Source organism: Corvus kubaryi, unplaced genomic scaffold (genome assembly GCF_017639235.1).
Source record: "Corvus kubaryi isolate FWS band 111438036 unplaced genomic scaffold, C.kubaryi_AGA036_p1.0 37387, whole genome shotgun sequence".
NCBI classification, from domain to species: domain Eukaryota; kingdom Metazoa; phylum Chordata; class Aves; order Passeriformes; family Corvidae; genus Corvus; species Corvus kubaryi.
In genome coordinates this window covers 11,600,721-11,622,383 of record NW_024581129.1, presented here as the reverse complement: position 1 = coordinate 11,622,383, position 21,663 = coordinate 11,600,721, and the positions used below count along the sequence as shown (strand labels likewise).

Sequence of the window (21,663 nt, the reverse complement as noted above, 5' to 3'; positions counted from 1 at the left end):
TATGATAAAAATGCAATTCTGAGCAGAGAAAAAATCCCCCCAAAGTGAGTATCCATTCTAGTTTTTCAAATTATGCTCCAGTAAGGCAAAACTTCTTAGGGAATAATGGTTACCGATTTCAGCAGGGTGGAAAGAAATCCTCAGTCCTGGAAGCGAGCAACAAAACTCCCACCTGGTTTAATCCTATTCCTGTAAGGCAGAAGTAACCAAACTCCTTGACTTTTTTCTGGAAAATCCAGAAATTTGGGACTTTGACTTCAGTGTGATCATGGTTTAATGCTCTTTCCTCTCTGTCAGGGGGCTTCACTGAGCTTCATGTTCCTCTGTGGAATGACTGTAACGAGCATAATGATGCACACAACTGAGATGTAATATTGATCTGACTCCTTTTAGTGTGTCTTCTTTTGTGTTTAACAGTATTTGGTTTTATATTGTTTAACTTTTTTAAAGTGTTGCACCATTTTCTGAAACAAACATTTGTACTCTATGTGATAGAAGGGTTGAAGTTACCTTATTTTCATGTAACTTTTCTGTTTCTTTGCAGCAATTTGGTAAAATCTTAGATGTTGAAATTATTTTTAATGAGCGAGGCTCAAAGGTAAGCAGTTTAATTCACCTGTGGATTATTTTGTTTTGTTTAAAATACTTATATGAGTAAAAGGAAACAACTGCACTGCTGTGATAAAATAATGTCTGAAATTTTATGTTAGTGAGAACATCTGAGCTGTCAGTCAGTTTTCTAAGCAGTATGAAAATCATTGGACTCATATCTTTTAAAGGGGGTAATTTTAACTACTCCAGACTGTCATCTGTTTTATGAGAATGTTGATTTTTGCTGTCCTTATTCTTCAAGGGTAATTATTTCATTTATTATATGAGTCCATAGTTAAAGATATTTGTAGGTAGGTTTGTATTAGTACAGGTATTTTTTTCTTTTATTGAAATGAAAGATGATGATGATACTTTGTAACTATCCTCTTTAGTGATTAGCTGAGAAAATATGTGATTGTTCCTGATTAAGTGCAGATGTTTTCCTCTTTAGTTAAAGCCTTAGTACACCAACCCTTTGAAAAAAATCTATTTTAGCATTTATTTTATTAATAGAGTTCTTATTGTATTGGAAACGTTTAATTTTTTTTTTCCAAAATTACTTTGCCTTAAATGCATACTTCAGTTTATTCAGTATTTAAGAAATAAAGCAAGATAGAATGGCTATGACTGCATCAGCTGGTGCAAAACTGTAACCCAGTGTGTTCACCTATGATATCAGCTGCATTACAGGGCTTTATGTCTGTCATATGCATATCTTTTTTCCTTTTCTTGCCATGTCAGACCCACTAAAAAGTTTATTCACTAATGTTTCAATCTTCCTGTAGCTCATATATCATTTATGATTAGCGATGGAATGTTATTCCTGTTCTAGACATACTGTAATCTGTCATATTTTAAGAATCACATACATCAAAAATCTTAAATCAGATGTATTTTAATTCTGTTAATATTTATTTTCTGAAAATAAAGCCTTCACTTTTTTTTTTTAAACTTAAATGGAACAGCTGAAATCTCCTGGTTTATTATTCAGACATTAATTATTCCCCTTGCCTACCAGCGCAAATTCAGTTGGAACATTCATCACTTTTTCAGTAAACAGCTAAAATGGATGGAATTTGGTGGCTCAGAATCTCCTACTCTGGCCAAAATTTATTATTTTTAAATTATGGATGCTCAATAATGTTTGCAAAAGATATAGATTGTCCAGAACCTGCTGCTGCTGGATAGTCCCACCAGTTTCCAAAGCCATCCCCACTGGCCACCTTTGCTGGTTGTGCTGATGGGGTGGAGCTGAGCACCTGTGGTAGGAGTTTAAACTTTTGTTTAGCTGCTAAATCTTACCCAGGTGGGGATTTTAACCACCACACCTGCACTGGGCTCCTTAAGTGTAAGGTTTTGTTAAAGTTTTAGGGGGATGGCATAAGGAGGTGTTTCCAAATTGAGCTTTTTTGATGTTGACCTTGCAGCACTGAAACATCCCAGTGCCTTGTGCCAAAGGCAAGATCCTAGAACGGATTTCAGAAGGAAAAGGTTTTCCTAGCTGGATTTTAACATCTCTGCCTCAGTTACAACCTTTGTCGGGTCAGCCTGTTGTTAATAAATGCTCCTGCACCATCAGTGCTGCATCCCAGCTGTCTCCAGGGGAGCTGCTGAAGGTGCTTGAGGCAGGGCTGGGATGCCTCTCACAGCTCAGGACTGCTGCTCTCACCTCAGTCAGAGTTATTTCAAGTATAGCTACATGATATTCTGATTTGCAGAAGTATCTTTAGATTCTCTCAATTAAATAGAAAGTTAAGGAAAATAATATTAGGAATGAGAGGGACATCTTTTTTCTGTTCTTTCTTTTTCTATTTTTTTTTTTTATTTAATCTGATCATTTCGTGTCCATTCTGTAGGAATTAAGATGCACCAGATTAAAGTCCCATTCCTGGCAGTGCTTATCTATGTTTTCATAAAATCCCACTGAAACTGAAAGGACTACTAAGTGGTTTCAGACTGAGTACAGGTAACAAAGTTTGCAGGATCAGAATTCAAATTTGTTTCTAGCTGCAGTTTGGCATAAGAATTGCTAGAATATGTTCTTGTTTCTGTTTCTTTTTCTTTCTTTTTATTCTAACAGTTAACGTTTTAAACGATTTCTTGCAAAAACAACAGAAGTAATCTCATTCTCATGCCGTAATAGTTAAGAAAAATGGAATTGCATATTCAAAAAAACATAACATTAGAACTCCACCATAAAGTATAAAATTATTTTGCAGAAGGGAGTCCTTCCATAAGAGAAAACCCTCAAATAATGCAAGTTTCATACTACAAATTTCTGCTTGTTTGAATGTGTAATACTAATGAAGAAAGCTTGGCTAAAATATATGACAACACTGATGACTTTTGAATTTTTGACCATTTTCTATCAGTTATTAAATCAATGCTCTAAACAGCTCTGTATATACATTCAGAAATCTATTTATGTGTGTATTAATATGTATCTAGTGTATATTATATTAACACCTATTTCTTCAAATAAGAACGCCAAAGTGCCTCCCAAATTAAATCAGAACCTTCTCACACACTAACTTGGCTATTATTAAATCATTTGACAGATTTTAAAAATAAAATGCATATATTTGCATTACCAGTTAATAGAATACAGCTGTTAACTCAGCTGCATATTAAATTGATGCGAAAGGGTTCATGTAGGTATTTGAATGTGTGATGGGTGAATCTGTGTTTTGTTCTTGAGTTTCTCTGTCAGCCAGGTGAAGTTAAAGATTTGCATAGTAAGAGCTTAATTTAGGTAGTGTTGATTATGACAATAAGTACAACATCAGAAATTTTAAAATTACAATGAGTATTATTTTCAGAATCTTTGAAGTTCCTATCATATCTTGGCTTGTAGCTCCACTTTGTATGTTTTTTCTAATTTTTTAGTGTAATTAGGTTTTTATCTTTCTCTTTAGCTGTTTGAACAAAAATTAACTGGTAGTGCTGTGAGCTAAGGAGAATGTCAGAAAGTTTTGACTGAACTCCCACCAAATGTTTGCAATTCTGAGAAGGGACAATTTCTCAGGCAAGAGAATAGGGAAAAAAAACCAAAACAGAATTGGGGGAATTTCTGCTATTGAATGAAGTTAGGCTGCTTAGATCCATGGATCCAGTGATGTTTTTTGCTGGGAAATTTTCTTAATGGCATTCTAAATTAGGAGGTTTTTTAACAGAGCTTTAACAAGGCGGGAAGGAGCAGTTGTAGAAGAAATAAAAGTTTAAAGTTGAGGGTGGTTTTAGGTATCAGAAAAGCCTGTACAGGCATCTAAACCATGGAGATTAGTGCTGAGGAGGGGGATTTACTTTCTCTCAACACTCCTGGTGCTTTGGGGAAAAGAGTTACATCCTCAGTGTCTTCTAGCAAGTGAGGTTGTGGCCTTGTGCTAAAATTGTGGAGAGTGGTGTGGAGAAAATGTGTGGAATCAGGTGTTCTGAGAATGGCTTCAGCTGGAGATGCAGCTGCTGACAGAGCACTTCGGAGCTCAGGCTTCAGGCTGGATTTATAAGGGGGGGAAAAAAGAGTAGCTGTGCTTAAGCTGCTTTGGAGAGAACGAAACAGAAACCACTGCTGTACATAAACGTCACTTTTTGCGTTATAAATGGGAATAAATAACTGACTTCTTTGAGTGGGTAAAATAACCCAAATAAACCAGGGAATTACCCTGAGAGTTACTTAACGTTTTTGGTTGACGGTTGACTAATTAGTTCTGTAGTTCATACCCATTCCTTTTCTCACTGCTTGGTGTCAGTTTTGCCTTAGTTTGATATTTGGTCTCCCCTTTGTGTAAATGACTGTATAAACGTCTTCCCCTTTTTTTTTTTTCTCCCCCCCCCCCCTTTTTTTTTTTAAATCAGTCATTTTGCATAACAGGTAGCACTGCAGAGAGGAACTGGGTGAACACTGACAAACTTAGCAAAGGGAGATGGGGAGCTGTGGTGCATAGCTGACTGCTCAGCAGCAGAACGGACTTCAGGCTAAAATAGAAATTAAAAAAACCGGTTTTAGTAGCACTTAAACTCTGTGAGCACCGGCTGTGTACAAAGCACCACGTGCAACTTGCAAATGGTTCTGGGTGTGAAAGCGCAGGGATGTAGAGCAGCATTTGTTCGGATAACTTTGGGAGGCATGCAAAGGCATTGTAGTGCTAATGCAAGAATTACTTCAAAGGGTTGGTGTATGTTTCTAAAATGTTCTTCGTGGTCAGATTTTCCCAAAATATTTGCCATTTTAAACAGTGTTTAATTTAACTTAGGACATAAAATGAATTTTAGTAGGATTTGAAATGTTTGTTTTAGCCTAGTATTACAAAGAAGGGCGTTTGTCATAAGCAGAAGTTCAGATTTGTCCCACTAAGGTGGGATTCTGGAGGTTTACCAGTTGCATGTTCTATATGTGGAAAATAATATGCAGAACAAGTAAATGAAGCAGTTAAACTTATTTAAAACGTTTGCATTTTTCTTCTTTTATCAGAGTTTCTTTTTCTATTCACATCATGTAATTTTCTTTGATCTGTTAATACAAGAAAGTTTATACTTTGTTCTGAAAGTATTTTTGTTTTGTTGGTGGTTTTCTTTTTTTTTTTTTTTCTTTTTTCCTTTTATAAAAAAATAAGTAAAGGCTGTATAGTTTGACAAAAGTTTAAGTTACCCTAGTGTTGCATGGGAACAGTGTTTCTTATGATCACAACAGCATGAATAAGTAGGCAATGTTTAGAGTATATTGACATTCAGTGTTGAATTTTGTGCACATGTTTTTTATTTTGTTGAGATATCTGCATGTCATTAAAATGTGGTTCATTTTCTTTTCTCATTAGTTCATTTTTTTCTATGTGAAGACACTGTAATTTATTTTAATTTCATTTTCTTATTGTTAGATTTATTTTCCTCTGTAGTGACATGTAGAAAGGTATTTTTGGTATCATTCTTTGACTTTCTCAGAGGGTATTATCTAACTGATGACAGAAAAAAAAAAATTTGTTCACATTTGTTGCTTATTTATTGCACATCTCAATACAATTATAATTTTTCTAATTTGCATGTTACAGAAATGAAGCAAGGACAAGAAAATATTAAATTAAAGAGAGAGAACATAAGCAAACAAGTGGTCATTGACTGAAATAATAATGTGCATGTTGTTTTCCCCCCTTCTCCCTCCTGCATGCAGGGATTTGGTTTCGTAACTTTCGAAAATAGTGCTGATGCGGACAGGGCGAGGGAGAAATTACACGGCACCGTGGTAGAGGGCCGTAAAATCGAGGTGCATGTTCAAAATATTTTCCTTTTCATCTTTTTTATAAATGTCTGCTTCACTCTCATTTGTTGTTTCAGATGCATCATTGGTGTCTTCTGTGTGCTCCCCTTTCCCCTTCCCATTGTTTATATATATATTTATATATAAAGAGAGAGAATCTGGCCTTACTTGGGTTTTTTATTATTATTTCTTTTGTAATTATTATTATTATTATTATCATTATTGCTGAAAGGTGGATGACAGAATTTGGAAAAAAAAAAGAAAGCTTTAATATTTTGAAGTTATTATTTTGGATGTTTTGTAAATCAATGGGTGCAGTAGATTCCAAAAACCAGCCAACAAAAAAGAAAAAAAAAATTAAAAAATTGAGAACAACAACAAAAAAAAAGTGTGACAGACAAAACAAAAACAAACAAAAGGTTGTTATTTTCTTTTTTTTGTTTGTTTTCTTTCTCTTTTTCCTTTTTTTTTTTTTCTTTTTTTTTGCTGCAGGGTTGATGTGGGATCCACAGTGGCTTTCAAAAAATTCAGATTGGGTAAGAAGCATCCAAAAGATGTACAAGAAACAAAGCCAGACTAGAGACCGAGCAATTTTCACATTTAATTTTAACGAAGCCATGAGGCTCTTTTGGTTGGGTGGCCTGAGCCATCCCCACCTCCAAAAAACACCCCCCATGCATTTCCATGCCACTGGATCCCCTTCAACACTGCCTCAGTCGTATTTGTTAGATTAAAAAAAAAAAAAAAAAAAAAATTACCAATTGAAAATGCTGTCGTCTTTTGAGTAAGATGTTGCATATTTTGCCTTTTCATTTTCCCCCCTCGACGGTAGCGCTTAGGGCCCTCACCAAACTCTCAGTAACCATGGTAACTGTATACATACCCATGCTGGCGATGGTGCTGAATGGTAAGTGGAGAAGTCCATCTGCCGTTTCACGTATTTAGCGCTGATATACCACGTGAATTTTTTTGACTTGTTGTATTAAGTTTTCTTGATGCTACATTTTTTTCTATATATTGGTACGCCTGTAATTGAGTGTACGTTTTAAGCAAGCCTGGGAGGCACTGATTGGATTGAGGATATGACTTCGTGCACATCTTACTCAGATTGTTAACTCCATATTGTGTTAAATAATGCACCCTCTTTTTATCCTTTTGTTAGCTGTGATTTTAAAGCTTGAATGATTTTGTTAATTCTTGCAATGAAAAAGGCTCTTGTTCCAAGTGTTGAATGCTAGATGTTGCTTTTCCAATGGTACTTCTCTTCTAAAGGGTTATGTTGCACACTGCTAAAATTCGTTTGTCCCTTTTTTGACATTTTCTTTGTTTCCTTGTACCTTGTCTCTTTCCTTTCTACTCCACTGCATGTTCCTTCATATAATCTTTTTTTTTTTTTCTGTTTTGAGTATTTATTGTATCAGTGTTATCATGGAATACAAGCATGCTCTTAAGTCTTAAATTATGCAGTACCTTTTAATTTGCTTTTAATGTCTTTTTATTAAAGTTTAAATGATATGATGTTGCTTTATTGAAATGATTTGTAAGTTAAAATGGTTATGAAAGTAAATGTAATTATAAATAGTATGATTTTGTTATGCACCTGTTGCCTTCTATAAATTAAATTGCATTTTATTTTTACATGACTAATAGCAGTAATAATGCATGCCTTTAATAGTGACACGGGCCCTCCCTGTAACCGTTTCTAATCCCCTGTTCTATGTGCTTAGGTAAATAATGCCACAGCTCGTGTAATGACAAATAAAAAGACCGTCAACCCTTACACGAACGGTAAGTGCGTGAGCCCCCTGCTCTGGGTGAACGTCCTTGCATGCCAAAGCCAAACCTCAGTCCTGCTCAACGGGGGCCCTCACCTGCTCCTGAGGTGTCTCACTCTGTATCTCCTGCATTCCCCAGGGCTCTGAGTCCCAAGGCATGATGGGGTTGGGCATGAATTCCATCTCAGTAGAGCTTGGCTGATTCACAGCTAGGCGGGCAGAGCAAGAATCCCTTTGACTGGAATCCCAGTGTTTGACCCCAGTGGCTTTTGTGTAGGACAATGGGCCTGATAGGAAAGTGATGTTCTCTACGGGGTCTGTGCAGTGTTGATGTAGTGATGAGTGAGCTAATGGGAGGATTGAACTTGGTTTGGGGGATGGAGGTAGGGAGACCAGCAAGAATGTCTTTCCTGTAGACCCTTTTACTACCAGAACACACATCCAGTCAAAGATCATTTGCTGTGTCCTCCTTTGACAATTTGATAGAAGAAGGGCAGACTGTTACTGGGTGGTGCTTCCAGCTTTTTCCTTTCCCATGGAAAAATCAAAATTCCAAGCTATCTAAAAATAAAATTCATTCTAATACTAACCTAAGTTGGTGTAATGCTGTACATAAATGATCCATAGTTATTTGTTACACATTAATAATCTGTAGTTATTTGAGGGGTTTGGAAACAATACATTTTTTAAATGTTTCCTTTGGGAGTGTTTGATCACGTGCTTAAATGTGCATTTGCTGGTTCAGAAAATTCAAATTCAAACAAGTTCCTAAATCAGCCATGTCAAACAATAACATGTGAACTGAAGTTAATTGCAATTGTGCTTTCAGTTTTACTAGACTGTGTAGTTGTTGGTATTTGATTTCAATTTAATTCAGGTTTTCCCGTCTGGTAGAAAGCAGATGAAATGTTTAGGAAACACAAAGGTTTCCCAAGGGTAGATTAGATTAGTTTCCATGTTGAAATACAATGGATCATATTTTCTGTATTTGAGGTCTCATTAGTGAGGTTTTACTAAAACCCAGGGCACACAGTGGCTTTATATTGTAATGAAAGGCTCATCACTTTTTCATGACGCAGTAAAAATAAAACACGGGGATGGTTTTCATGTGACGTGATAATTGAGCCAGTTAAAATGATCTGGAGAAGAAAGGTCTGAAATTCCTCATGCTTTCTTAGAAACTGTTTTCTTCCTCATTTTGTAAATGTGAATCTTGGCAAATTACACAGCTGGGAAAATCTCCTTGGTTTTTACTGGTTTTAAAGCATCCCAGTGAATCTAGAGAGAGACGTGAGGCTTGACTGGATCACATAAGATTTCGTTGCAATACAGAGCTAAATTAACCATGTACATGCCCTGCACTGCAGGATTTCTTGGGTCATACATTCTCATTTTTTAATCTGCTGTCAAGTGTTTCCGAGTTGAAGTGTTTTGTTTGTCATTTTCCATCCTGTTCCATCCAATCTAGATCTCACCAAGAGTATGAAATACCCTGTTCAGTGCATAAAGAATTAGCATTTATTTATTGTGATCCCAGACATCCAAGGTGTTGCATGCAGAATATTCCTATGCACACATTTTGCCAGGTATCTACCAAGCAGACCTCTGGTTGCAATTCATAACTTTTGATTATTTTAATCTTTTTTACTTTTTTTTTTTTTTTTTTTAATGTCTGAAGTCCCCTAAAGTAAACACACAAGGACAATCACATCCCTTTTGCATAATCATCACAAGCAACAAGGAATGAAGTGCAGACGTGTAAGGTGCTATTTAGTTTCATCAGTGTTTATACTATCAGTCATCCTGGCATGGTGCGAGCCTCGTTCTTTATCATTTTGTCAGGAATTAACCAGTGCTGGAGCTGATTATTTATTGAAGATTATTGTTGTCTAAAGTAAAGGTCTCATCTTTTAAATAAACTGTAAGGCCAGTTTTTCTACCTGCACATTAAAATTTGAAAGACTCTTCTGATGCAGGTAGCCAGAAACATTTTGTTTGCACATGCCTTTTTGTTTGCTTCAGAACCACTTACGTTTTAGTGCCTCTCTTTATTTTTCAAAGTGTGTGTTGTGACTGGCATGTTGTTGGCAGGTATTCAAAAGGTAGTTGGGGCACATGTTGTATTCTATCAAAATGTCAGGAACTGATATTTATTTTAATTTAAAAACAAGATACACTCTGTTTTGTGTTTCATTCCTGAATACAGCTGGTTGTTTGATAACAGGGCTCATGTTGCTAATGGGATTCCAGAAGTCAGTAGATTTCAAGACACAAAATCTTGATTGTTTTTTTTTTAATATATATAGCTTCGTTCAAATAAGTGGTTTGCTTTTGTGTCCTAAATGGTCTTTGAAATAAGTGTGCTTTCCAGTGACTTTTGACTCCCCAAATGAGCAGTTGCTGGGAGAGCTCTGCTTCGTGGGTTTGTTATCAGTCAGGGTGATTGTGATGGCTCACCTTGTGCTTTGGAAGTACAACTGCCTTCTCTTTTCAAAGAAATTCAGTGTCAGGGATGCTACATGTTGGCAAAAATATTTGAGACATTTTTAGATGTTCCAGCCTATCCTGTTCACAGTTGTACTTTCTTCTGATGCCCATATTGCCGTTCAGGATGCTCATCCAAGGGTTGTAGGGTACAGAGAATTATGGGCAGGTACATTCAGAGAACTGCAGCAATAAAGGAGAAACATGAAACAGAGATCTGTAAAAGGATAACTATGTTTTAAAGTTTATACTGGTGATGCTTTGGATTTGAGCCTTCTGTTGCTCTAAATACAGATTCAAAATCACATCTAGTGCCTATTAGCACAGTTAAATTCCTTCCCACTCCCTGCCCCCCCCTACCTGGGCAGCAAACAGGAGGGAAGGAAATGGAATCACAGGGTTCTTTCCTACCCAAGCCTTTCTCTGGCCATGGTGGCCTCTCTGGTCTGTGAAGAAAAATAATCTCTCTGTGTTGCTGTGCCCCATTTTCTACCACAGCTTGTTACCCCAAGATAGTTTCTTTCCCTTCAGCACACTGGACATGTGCTTCTGTGGATGACTGCACAGCCTGGGGAGCTGGGTCAGGCAGAGGGTTTTTTCTTCCCCTGGCTGGTTTTTAAGTTTCGAGCTTTTATAGTTTCAACTCGAGAATGAGATTAATATTGTGACACTAAGAAAAATGCACAAAATTACACTCACAGCCGAGAATTTGCCTCCTCCAGCTGCTGCAAAAGGGTTACTTGGCAGCTGCTCGCTCGGATACATCAACTCCCATCACACTTGATTAACCCACACAGCTATGGGCCAGCACATTGTTGGCTGACAAGATAAAGTTAAGTTTAATTACTGTTATTTTCACGATGAATGAAGTATTTCCTCCATAGACTTCAAAAAGTTAGATGAGACAGCCATCACTGGGAGAGTGGTAAGGAGCTGAAATATGAGACTGCCTTTCAGCTGTGAAGAACAATCTCTGTCTTCCAAGATTTTTTTTTTCTTTCTCTCAGACAAATTGTGGCACTGTTAGTGTAACTTAAAGCTGAGAGATGTCTGTCAGCTGCTTTGACAGCAAAAGCTGACAGATCTGAAATTCTGTCCAATCTTTCATTTTGGGTGGTGTTGATCAGTGGTCTTCTGAGGAAATATTGAATTTGAAATACTGAATATTCCCTAACATATATAAAGTTAGATTTTTACCGAAAGTCTCAAAATGTGAATTACTTTTTATCACACAAAATTTGGCTAAGAGATATGTTATAATCTGATGTTCCTAAATGTAATCCTATAGTATGTAAAATTGAAGGATCAGGTAAAACTCATGTGGTATTTTCAGGAGGAAACACATTTTAGCCCTTCTTGGCTGGGTATTTTAGCTTCCCTAACTGCGTTTTGGGTACACAGAGCAAATGTAGCCACTTCTGCAGATAAGGTGTCATGCAAAGCTGCTAACTCTGAACTTATTCATGAGTTGCCTTTCAAAACCCCCCTCCCCTCTGTGACTGAACAGTTAGCCGTAAATTGTTACTGTGGATGAGATAGAGGTAACTTGAAAGGGTAGGAATAGTTTGTTTGTTACTGAGATTTTGCATTGCACTTTTTCAGTCTTACAATGCCTTGATGTTTTATGATTTTCCGCTGTGCTTTTTGCATTACGTGATACGGCCAAGGCAGAAATAAACCTAGTGTGCATTTAAATTCCTCTAATCTTGGCCTTTGTGATTTTGAAAAGCCTTGTTGCCAGTGTCTGGATTGTATTCTGATTCCAGAAGAAGTTTTAAGTTCTATTTTAAGTACCATAGCTCTGGAGTTTACAACATGCTTTTGCTCAGGTTTTTTTTCTTTATTCCCATTTTAAAAAAGTGCTCCCCACTCCTCTGATTTGAATGTGCTTTAGGAAAAGCCCTAATTTTTCAGTTCCAGTAGTTCAAAATAATTGTTCACTTAAGGAAAAAGAGAATGTGGGTGGGGGGATGTTCTGTGGAGTTTGCACTTAACTGGGAGCGGATCTACCTGTGGCTGAGCAAACCACAGTAACTGGCACTGCACCACAGCTGAGAACACTAATGAGTTTGCAGCACTTTCTCATGCTCTTCCCTTGCCCCTTCCCTTCCAATTCCTCCAGCCTGGTTGTCTTTAACATGACCCATGCTTTGCACACCCCGTGTGTCTGCAGCCGGCCTGGGTATGCTGCATCAGATGTAAAGTGTAAGCAGTAATGGGGAGTTTGGCCAGAACACAGGTGCAGAAGATCTGTGAGTTCTGTGCTGTTGTTCTATGCCAGTAGTGGGAGGACAGTGATTATTTAAGAGCAGGGCAGTGGCTGATTTGTACCCCCCGAGAGTTCTGCCGGATGTGGCTGCAGGATTCTCTCCCCTGCTGGCTCTCAGTGTTTATCAGCTCTGAGCACAGGCACAGCCACTCCTGGGGTGTGTCTGCCCTTGTCCTGTGCCAGCACAGGCACTCGGGGGTACAAACACACAGGAACAAAGTCCTGGCATTTGACTGGATCATACAGAGCATCTCCTGCCTATCACAACAGACATTTCCGTTCTGTGGCTGTGCTTTCATTTTTGCCAGGGTAGAATCAAAATGCTCCAATTACTTGGTCACCCCATAGCCCTTGCTAACAAAGGTTTATCGGAAATGTTTGTGTCCAGAGAATGAACTGTTCTCGCCCCTTTGGCTCGTAACCAGAGAGCCAAAACAATGGCTAAGAACTCATCTGCTCTGTACTAGAGGGTATGGGGATACCTGAACTAGTGCTGACTTAATTCCTTGTCTTAAAGGAGTAAATCCATGTTTATTTCAGCCAAGGTAATTCACCTGGCCATTTACTCCAGTACCACGTGTCTGGAGAATGCCTTGTTTCATGACTTATTTCCATACTTCAGACTCAGATATTAAAGATCAGTAATCAAAGATGCCTATAAAACTTAATTACAGTGATCTTTCTTGATTTTCTATACAATAGTAGTAACAGTACTAGTAATAATAGTTGTTATTAATATCGCTAATTGCAATATTAACTGTTTTGTTTTTTTGTTTGCTGCAGGCTGGAAATTAAATCCAGTTGTTGGTGCAGTTTATAGTCCAGAGTTCTATGCAGGTAAGGATTGCTCTATGATTGTCCAACTGCCCATGTTTGATTTTAGTATTCTTTAAAACATGCAAAAGTACAGAATCTGTGTTTGGCGTGAGGCTTGGTTTCTTTGTGTGATTCCCATTATTTACAAGTCATTTATACATTTGTGATTCAAGGTTTTACCTTACCTGGGCATACGAAACGTTCTATAGAAGATATATGAATACCTTTTTATTGGAAAGTAGATAGGATAATATGAAGTGTACTGCAATATTCTGGTCTTACATTAGATTTTATTTTATTTTGTATTTCAGTACAGTCACTTTCTTCCAAGAACTCTTTAGTAAAGAACCACGGCAAAAAAATCTTATCTTACGAAAAAATGCATATATTTTGTACATATATGTATGTAGACATACATAGGTATAGAGTATTTGCATTCATAATTTTTTCGTGAGCATTTTTCTTTAAATTTTATGTGTAGTTTTTCAGTTTGATGTTTTTGTATTTTAAATCTATATCTTCACCTGACCAAGACCAGATTCTGATCCTGGTTGCAACTTGAAGTTAAAGAGAATCAGGTTTGGTCTGCCGGGAGTCAGTCATGGCTAGCACCAGTTTCTAACTGTGCTTTAGCAACGGGATTGAAAATAAACTTATTTGTACTCTGAAACCCAGTTGATTCTAGAGGAATTTGAATGCTGCCCACAAACAGCTATCAGGAAAACATTTTGCATGGATGGTTGTTAACAGGGAGGTTGTTAACAAGAGATTGCCTGCAGAACCTGGGGAATCTCCACTCATGGTGATATTCGAGTCTCCAGTTGACAAAGCTGAAAAACTTTTGTTAGTTTGAGGGTCACCAAGAGATGAAAATTGTTGAAAAAGACACTGTTACAAACAGATACTTGTGGTTAAAAAACTGCCTCCACAGAGATAGATAAAAATGTTCCAATTAGGGTAAAAACGGCACAGTATAATAAAAATACTAACTGGGCATTCATGGAATTGCAATATTTGGTGTAGGCAGAATTTATTTCCTTGCTGATGTGTGTCTATGTTGAAAACAGGAATTTAACATTGATCTCGTTTGAGTAGTTAGTGAACCAACCCTGAACCTGCATAAATTAGAAAGTCAGAGTTATTAGTCATTTTATATAAATGACTTTGTGTTAATGACAAATATAATAATATTCCCATAGTACAGTAATCAATTTTCTAATATGTATGCAGAATTAACAATCTGACTTATAATTGTCTCATGAAGTAGGGCATGAAGAGTTCACATAGTTTGTAAATTAAAATCAATATTTTCAATCTCTCCTGAAGGTAATTTTCCTAATTTACTGGACTTTTCCCTAACATTTATTTTGTCTTTTAATTATAAAATGGCAGGTTATTGATTTTTTTGTATAACCTCCTAAAGTCCCAAGTGCATTTTTATTGCCAACACTAGGGAGGTGTTTGCCCTTCTTAATGAGAATCTTTAATTACCATTAGAAGAGCATTAATTTAATTTTATGAATTATGACACAAACTCCACCACACCATTGCAGAAAGTTTTATCAAGATACGTCATTTATTTATGATTTTTTTTCTCTTTATACATGCAGGCAGGTTTATGTTTGGGTTTTGTTGGGTTTCTTAATGCATGTCAAATGTATTTTGTTTATATTGACTAAAGGATGCTATTTCTCACATTTGAACATTTAAACTTTCTTTTAAACAATTTTGTTAAAATTGTGCCGATCTCCTAAAGTTGTTAGGAAATTAATAAAACAGCGCTTCAATTCTTGCATGTTGGACTAGAACGCTGTGACTTACCTTTACTTTTGGGGTCCCTCCACCACCTTCCTTAGAGAAGAAGCAATTGAATATTTGAAGATTATAAAATTAGAAATGTGAGTTTTAAGACAGTCAGAGTCCTACTTGTTTAATTTAATTGTTGTCTCCAGCACTGTCATGATAAAACTGTACCAACTTTTTCACAGTCAGTGTGAGAAGTTCCTTTAGCTCCTAATAAATGATGAAAAATTTGGCCACTTCTGAAATAAAGATGATACATTTACAGAGAAACTGTTGATTTAAAGTACCTTTAATCTTCATAAATAAGTGAAAAACAGAAGGTTATACAAAGCTGTCAGGATGGCACTGATGAATGGCAAATTCCCCCGTTTCTCAATTGCCAGCGGAGCCGCAGCCGCGAGGCTTCCCCGTATTGTACATCAAATCTGCCAACTCATTTCTGTGATTAAATATTCCATCAGTGCGGGCTGGAAGGCGGTAAAGCTTAACAAGATTCATAAGATGCACCACTTGAATACACATAACTCACTTCCTTGGATGGAGAGCACCCCGCATGCACAGGAAAATTAGAATTGAGTTAAATTACTCCGTAAGACAAGATCAATAGAGAAAGGAGAAGATCCCCTAATGCAATGCAAATCTAAGATATAGTTATGTCCTGACAACTTGAAGCAGACAATTAAAGTCAAATAGGGAGGAACACAGTGTAAATCAACCCTAAAACCTTGAAGATAATGGTAAACAGTAGGACCAGTGACATGATTGTTACAGCTCAGGGTTTTTTTGGAGTGTACGCTTCTGTGAAGAAAAACCTTTATTGAGGAAATGTGTGACAGCTAAAAATGGAGAGTCTGAGATGCACAACAGACACTATGGCAAGAAAGTATTGCTTGGGGACTGCAAAATACTATACATTTACAAAACACTATGGATTTTTCTTCCTGGGTAGCCTTTCAGAGCTGTTTTTGTGCCTGTGAAATGCTCATGCTGCAGTAAATTACAGCGCTCCGGCACTGTGGCTCTTTAGCACTGGTGGCGTTGGCGTGGATTTCCAGGGACACGTTTGGGAAGGGCGCTCTGGAGACTTCTGCTGCGCTTCCAAGGCCTAGCAAGAGTCCCAGGTGGCCACCAGTTCCTGCCCTTCCCACCCTTCTGCTGGGAAGTCCTAAAACGATATTTCAGAGAAAACGAAAAAGACTTTTTTTTTTTCATTTATCATTCCAGCTTTGCACAGAATTACACTTTTCTGTATATGCTCATGGATAGGAAATTTTTAAAAAAATTATTTATGGCAACAGTCTCCCTCTAGTAAATAAAAGCATACTATTTAAGGGGGTTTTCCTCTTATGAGAAAGAAATGCTTAAATGAAGTTATGATATCCATTTCTTATCATTTCCAGTAAAATATTTATTAAATTCTTAGGCAGGTCCTAATAAGGAAATTTGTAGCAAGCACTCTATGATTTGTCTCACAAAGTCTTCATGAAAACTGGGATAATTTTTTTCATCTGTTTGTATATCCATCCAGTTTCAAATACATCCCATAGTTTTCCTTTATTTAAGCTAGATTTTGTTCTTTTCTCCAAACATTCATTTATGGCTGGGAAAATACAGCTTTGCAGCTGGGTTTCTTTACTAGGTATGCTCTGGTACTTTCTTTTTTTTTTGTGGTTTGTTATAATATCATTTTCACCTGCTTATTTTTATATAGTGTATATTTTATCTGTAATACTGAGCCTTTCTTTCTGCCTCAGGCAGTCTGACAGTCAGGTTCCATGTTGTTCCTTTCAGTTATTGCAGATCTTTTTTTTTTCTCTTTTGGGCTTTGGAATGATGAATTTTTGAGCAATCTCTTGCACTCTCCTTATTGAAATATAGAATATTGTTGCACCTGTGTTACTACAACAGATCAGCCCTGTAAAGCAGGTAGCTTGAGACACAGCAAGGCCATTTTAAAAGACTTTGTCATTCCTGGCAGAAAATGGTTTTGCTATACCTGTTGGAGAGGCTCACTGTTGGTAGTTCCCAAATGCAAGGTGGGGGAAAAGATGTCACAGAAATTACCTGGAAAGCTAGTGAATGCTCTTTCAGAGAACAGTTGAATTCACAGTGACTCACATGAGACAATATTCTTATCTGGTCACAACCAACAAACAATCAGAAATTTCAAAATTGTAAGTTGACAGTGGAGAAAAAGGACTGATGATTAGAGGTGAAGAACCATTAGAGCTAGTCATGGAGCACAGCTCAGTGGAATTTAGAAGATCCCATCCTCCTTTTCCTTAAGGCACTATTATTTTTCCTGAATTTCCTTAAGTTCTAGGAGTTTCAGGAGGTAGTTTCAAGTCATCCCACGTAGCTGAGTAGTTGTATTTACTTCATAAATGGTCTTAACCCAGTGAAGACTATTGTAAGCACCCAGTTTCTTGGGCAGATATTCCAAGATCACTGGCAAAATTTTCCCCATCATGCAAAATGAGAGAGGGGAAGAGTCTATGCCTTTTTAACTATTTCATAAGCCCTCAGAAGACAGAGAAGTTTTAGATGCCTGGAGCTTTTTGGCATGTTTGGATTTGGAAGCCAGCAGCATCCACCAACAATCAGATTTTGTAACAAACTTCCTTTCAAAAATTTGTTCAAAAGTTTGGAATATAATGTTATATATAATTAAGAAGTAAAGAACTACCGTAGCAATATATATAAAAACATGCCTTTAAGTAAGAGGAATCCAGGGGAAGACAGGATTCCTGTACACTTGCTAATACTAATTCTCTTTGTTCATGTCTTAAAGCATCTATTTCTGGAGTGTAAGAGCACCTGGGATTCATTTCATCTTTCTAGTGTTTCTCTTGGAATTTAAATGAGTCTTGCATAAGCTCAGCAAATACCCTAGAAACACTTCTCAGTGAAGATGCTTGGAGTTTGGGAAGCTGAATTATATGCTTGCACAGCAATTCTAATCCTGGGGTAAAAGTTCACTGTATTGCATCTCTAAAGCAGAATTTTTGTAAAAGCTGTCTGTCACTACATAGATTTACTCATTTTACAATTTGATTACATACACTTAGAGTCAAACTTTGCTATCGACTAAGCAGATTTTCCTAAATAAATATATTTGCAGTAGTGTTAGATAAACACCTTAAATAGTTTTCTAATTACAGTTAAATAATTATTGTTTAATATTCCACCTGTGTTTTATAGATGCTCCTCTTCAAAGTATAAAACAAAGCTGTAACTGTTGTTTCAAAAATCATAATGTTAAACGTGCCATCAGACAAATGAGGACTTCCTAGGTAGATTAACACCACTGATGACAGCTAATGCATTTCTAAAACTCTGTGGAGCTTTTATAAGCCATTAGAGAGGAAATCCGGGTTTATGAAAGATGAATAAAGCCAATAGAAAAATGGAATTCAGCATCTCTACTAGTTATTTACTAAAAAAAGAAGAAGAATCCAGAATTAATTATGCCTTATGCTACATTATTATGAGTTCTTCATTAAAATATATACCCTCATGGAAACTAAACAAGGCTTATTTAAAGATAACGCCAATGACTTATTTTTTTAAACATTAATTTAGTCAATCGGTTATATATTTAAATCTGGAGGAGGATTAATCTACTTCTATTCACTGTTGTTTTTAAGTCTGCACATTTTAAAGAGATCACCACAGATACTGTCAGTATTACCTTTTAAAGGTGTTTCTCTGGGATGTATATCACATGGTATATACTTAGGCTTTGGTATTCTTCCTATGGGATTTCTAGAAGAAATTCCATAGATTTGATTATTTAACTGTAAATCTTCAACCATAGATGCAGCTTTATGAAGGTAGGAAACAGTTAAGAAGGGAGTTTTTTCTTCTTCAGTGTAAAAGTTTGTGAATTTTGTCCCCGGTCCATTATGAGAGGGCCATTTGATACTGGATTATGATGGATTTGTTCACAAACAGAATCTGTAAAAACAAGAAATCTATATTTGCTGAAAGCTGGAGTCCTTTCAAAATAGGGGAAATGATGTGTTTGGGGTGGATGGCTGGATCTCTTTGCTTGCTGGTAAAATCTTGCTGAGATGCAGGTCTTGATCTGCTGACCATGTTTCCATGTTTCTACTGATTTCACACAGAGGTTTCCTTATTTGTTTAGATATTACTTAACCCAAAAGAAAGCCTTCTGACCAAGCAGGAGCTGTACTGTCCTTCTTTGTCATTGCATTGTTTTCTAAGTCTTGTGTTTGTTTCAGATGTTTTTATTGTGGATATATTTGATCAAATTTCAAAGGGCTAAAAAAGTTAAGTACCCACAAAGAGAATCTTTAAGGAAAAATTATTTCTTCTCTTATTTAAACATCATTCTGGTGCTTAGTGAAAATGTGTTCTTATGGCTTCCTGGTTAGTAAGAGACCTAAAATGCATTAAATAAATAAGGTGGCAGCCTCTCCAGACTGTGTATGGTGTAGGTTTGGAGGCTGGATATAAATCCAGCTGGTTTAGAGCTACTGCTCCCATCTAGATCACGAACTAACTACTTGGGCAGCACGGGTGAGCCTGGGTGGGCACTGCCTGGACCTGAGTTAATGCAAGATGCATTTCTAGAATAAAACTGGGGCTGTAATCCAAGTGCCAGCCATGGATATATGTAGAAAGCACTGGCTTAAGAATCTCTCAGGAAAATTTAAGACAAACTGCAAGGTCATCACTGGAACACTTGTTTGTCCAGAACTGGGTGGGATATTTGCAATGCTAGATAAATTAATAGCAGTTATGTAGAGGAATAAATTCCTCTGATTAGAAGAATAACCAAGTTAGGAATATCCATGTGTTAGAATGGACAGTCAGGCAGACAAACTATTCTGAAATGTAAAGTAATAAAGTAATATATGAAATGTAAAGTTAATATAGTTATGTGGAATGGAAAACAACTCTGCTCTGTGTTAAACGTTGATTATATCTGTAAATTAATGCTAAAGCAGTTTGAAATTATGGTTAATTGTATTCCAAACATATTGCTAATGTTTTCTCTTCCATCTTATGTGGTTTTTTTCCCATTTTGGGCATTGGATGACCGGATCCCCAATATAAACTGTAATTGCATTTCATAATACTTATTGAGAGCAACTTTCAAAATACAGAGTTTTCAGTTCATTTGTTCCTTATGAAGGTAGCTGAGAGGGGGCTGTGCTTTACAAGCTTTACAAGCTCTGTTGGTTTGGTGCTTTCATATTTTCTTTGGAAATCTCTAAGCATAGAATTGTTCCTAGTCAAAGTGAGTGCTTTAGAAAGTTTGGAAATACTGCATTACCATTTCTTTAATGGCTTTTCATGCTCCTGAAATTCTGGGACCTGTCTGGGCTAGGAAAGAAACAGACTAGGTAAAGCCAGGATTATGCACGATGATTCAATTTTTGGTCTTTTATATTCTCAGCTTGTCATTCAGAATAGAATTTTATTTATAAGTTAGAACCAGCATTCACTGATGTAAGCAAAGAGAACTGAGGGATTAGTAATTTGCATCTCTGCATCTAATTGCATTAGATTTGCATCTCTGTCTTATAGATTTACTGAAAAAGGTAATTTGCACAGAAAATAGTGTCTTGACACAATATGAGAGGATAAAGCATAAACACATTCACTTGTAATCCCTGCAGGGCCATGTTGAAACTGTAGTGTTTGTGTTTGGGCAGAAAGGCTCCAGCTTCATTTTTTCTGTGTTTCTTTTCCTATTGCAATCTTTATTCAACAGTCAGACATATGAATGCAACCCATTTTAGTTATCAGCAGAACATGAGAGCATTTTGTATATTCTCAAGTATCTTATTTCAAGAAGAGTGTAATACCAGCTCAGAGTTTACTTCAAAAGTTTACACTTCAGAATTTCTTCATATTTGTTTCTCAAAGTTACAAGTGAACCAAGAACAGCCATCATTTACCTGCTTACCTGCTATGTCTGCTAGAGGACCTAGAAAGATTAGGAATAAAGATTTGATTTTTCAAAGATCCTGAACAACTCCAGTGGGAAGCATGCCCCAGTGTAAAATAATGGCAATGAACAGCACAGAATATTACTTTATGTGCACCTGAGGTTGTAGAGAGAAATCTTACAGTGAACATATTTTGCAGGAAATCCTGATGGTACCACTCCATTTTTTTTTCATGACTATTGAGTGCCTGTCCAGTTTTTAGACTTTTCTGATGACAGTGTGTGGACAAGGATTTACACTTGGATGCCAGTGATAAAGTTCAGTACAAGCACAGGTAAACTCACTAAGAGTGTTGCAGATTTTGGTACAAGGACCAGCTGAGTCTGTGCGATTTAGTTTCATTTTAGTTACCAGACAAGGATTGCCTGTGGATGATTAATCTCTTTTAAATTATTTTTGGAAAGGGCAGTTTGCTGCAATTGCTTTACTTTGTGTGTGGAAACATCACATAAATTTTTCCTGCAATGCAGCCAGTCTATGGGAAGGCTGGCTTGTTAATTAAATTAGAAACCAGTCAGTCACAGTGTGTTTTTAAGCAAGCAGGAGAAGGAGTAATCCCTGTTACTGTGGAATGAGTTACCTGTCCTACAGAGGGAAGAGGTGGGGAGAAGGGGAATTAGGGGGATTATCTCACGCCAGAGCTGCAAATTTTGTTGCTTCTCTGATTTTTACTTGCATGATATTGACCCCTTC

The 21,663-nt window shown here is 36.8% G+C and overlaps 1 protein-coding gene across 28 annotated transcripts in view; it reads left to right on the top strand.

Moving 5' to 3' along the window:
* The window catches only part of RBFOX1 (RNA binding fox-1 homolog 1), a 1,110,759-nt gene that overhangs the window by 1,019,697 nt on the left and 69,399 nt on the right, over positions 1–21,663 (top strand). For all 28 annotated transcript variants that reach the window (XM_042037784.1, XM_042037778.1, XM_042037788.1 and 25 more), the window contains 4 exons: positions 545–598; positions 5,756–5,848; positions 7,570–7,630; positions 13,154–13,207. In XM_042037784.1, coding sequence (XP_041893718.1) covers positions 545–598; positions 5,756–5,848; positions 7,570–7,630; positions 13,154–13,207 — 262 coding nt within the window. The remainder of the gene's footprint in view (positions 1–544; positions 599–5,755; positions 5,849–7,569; positions 7,631–13,153; positions 13,208–21,663) is intronic.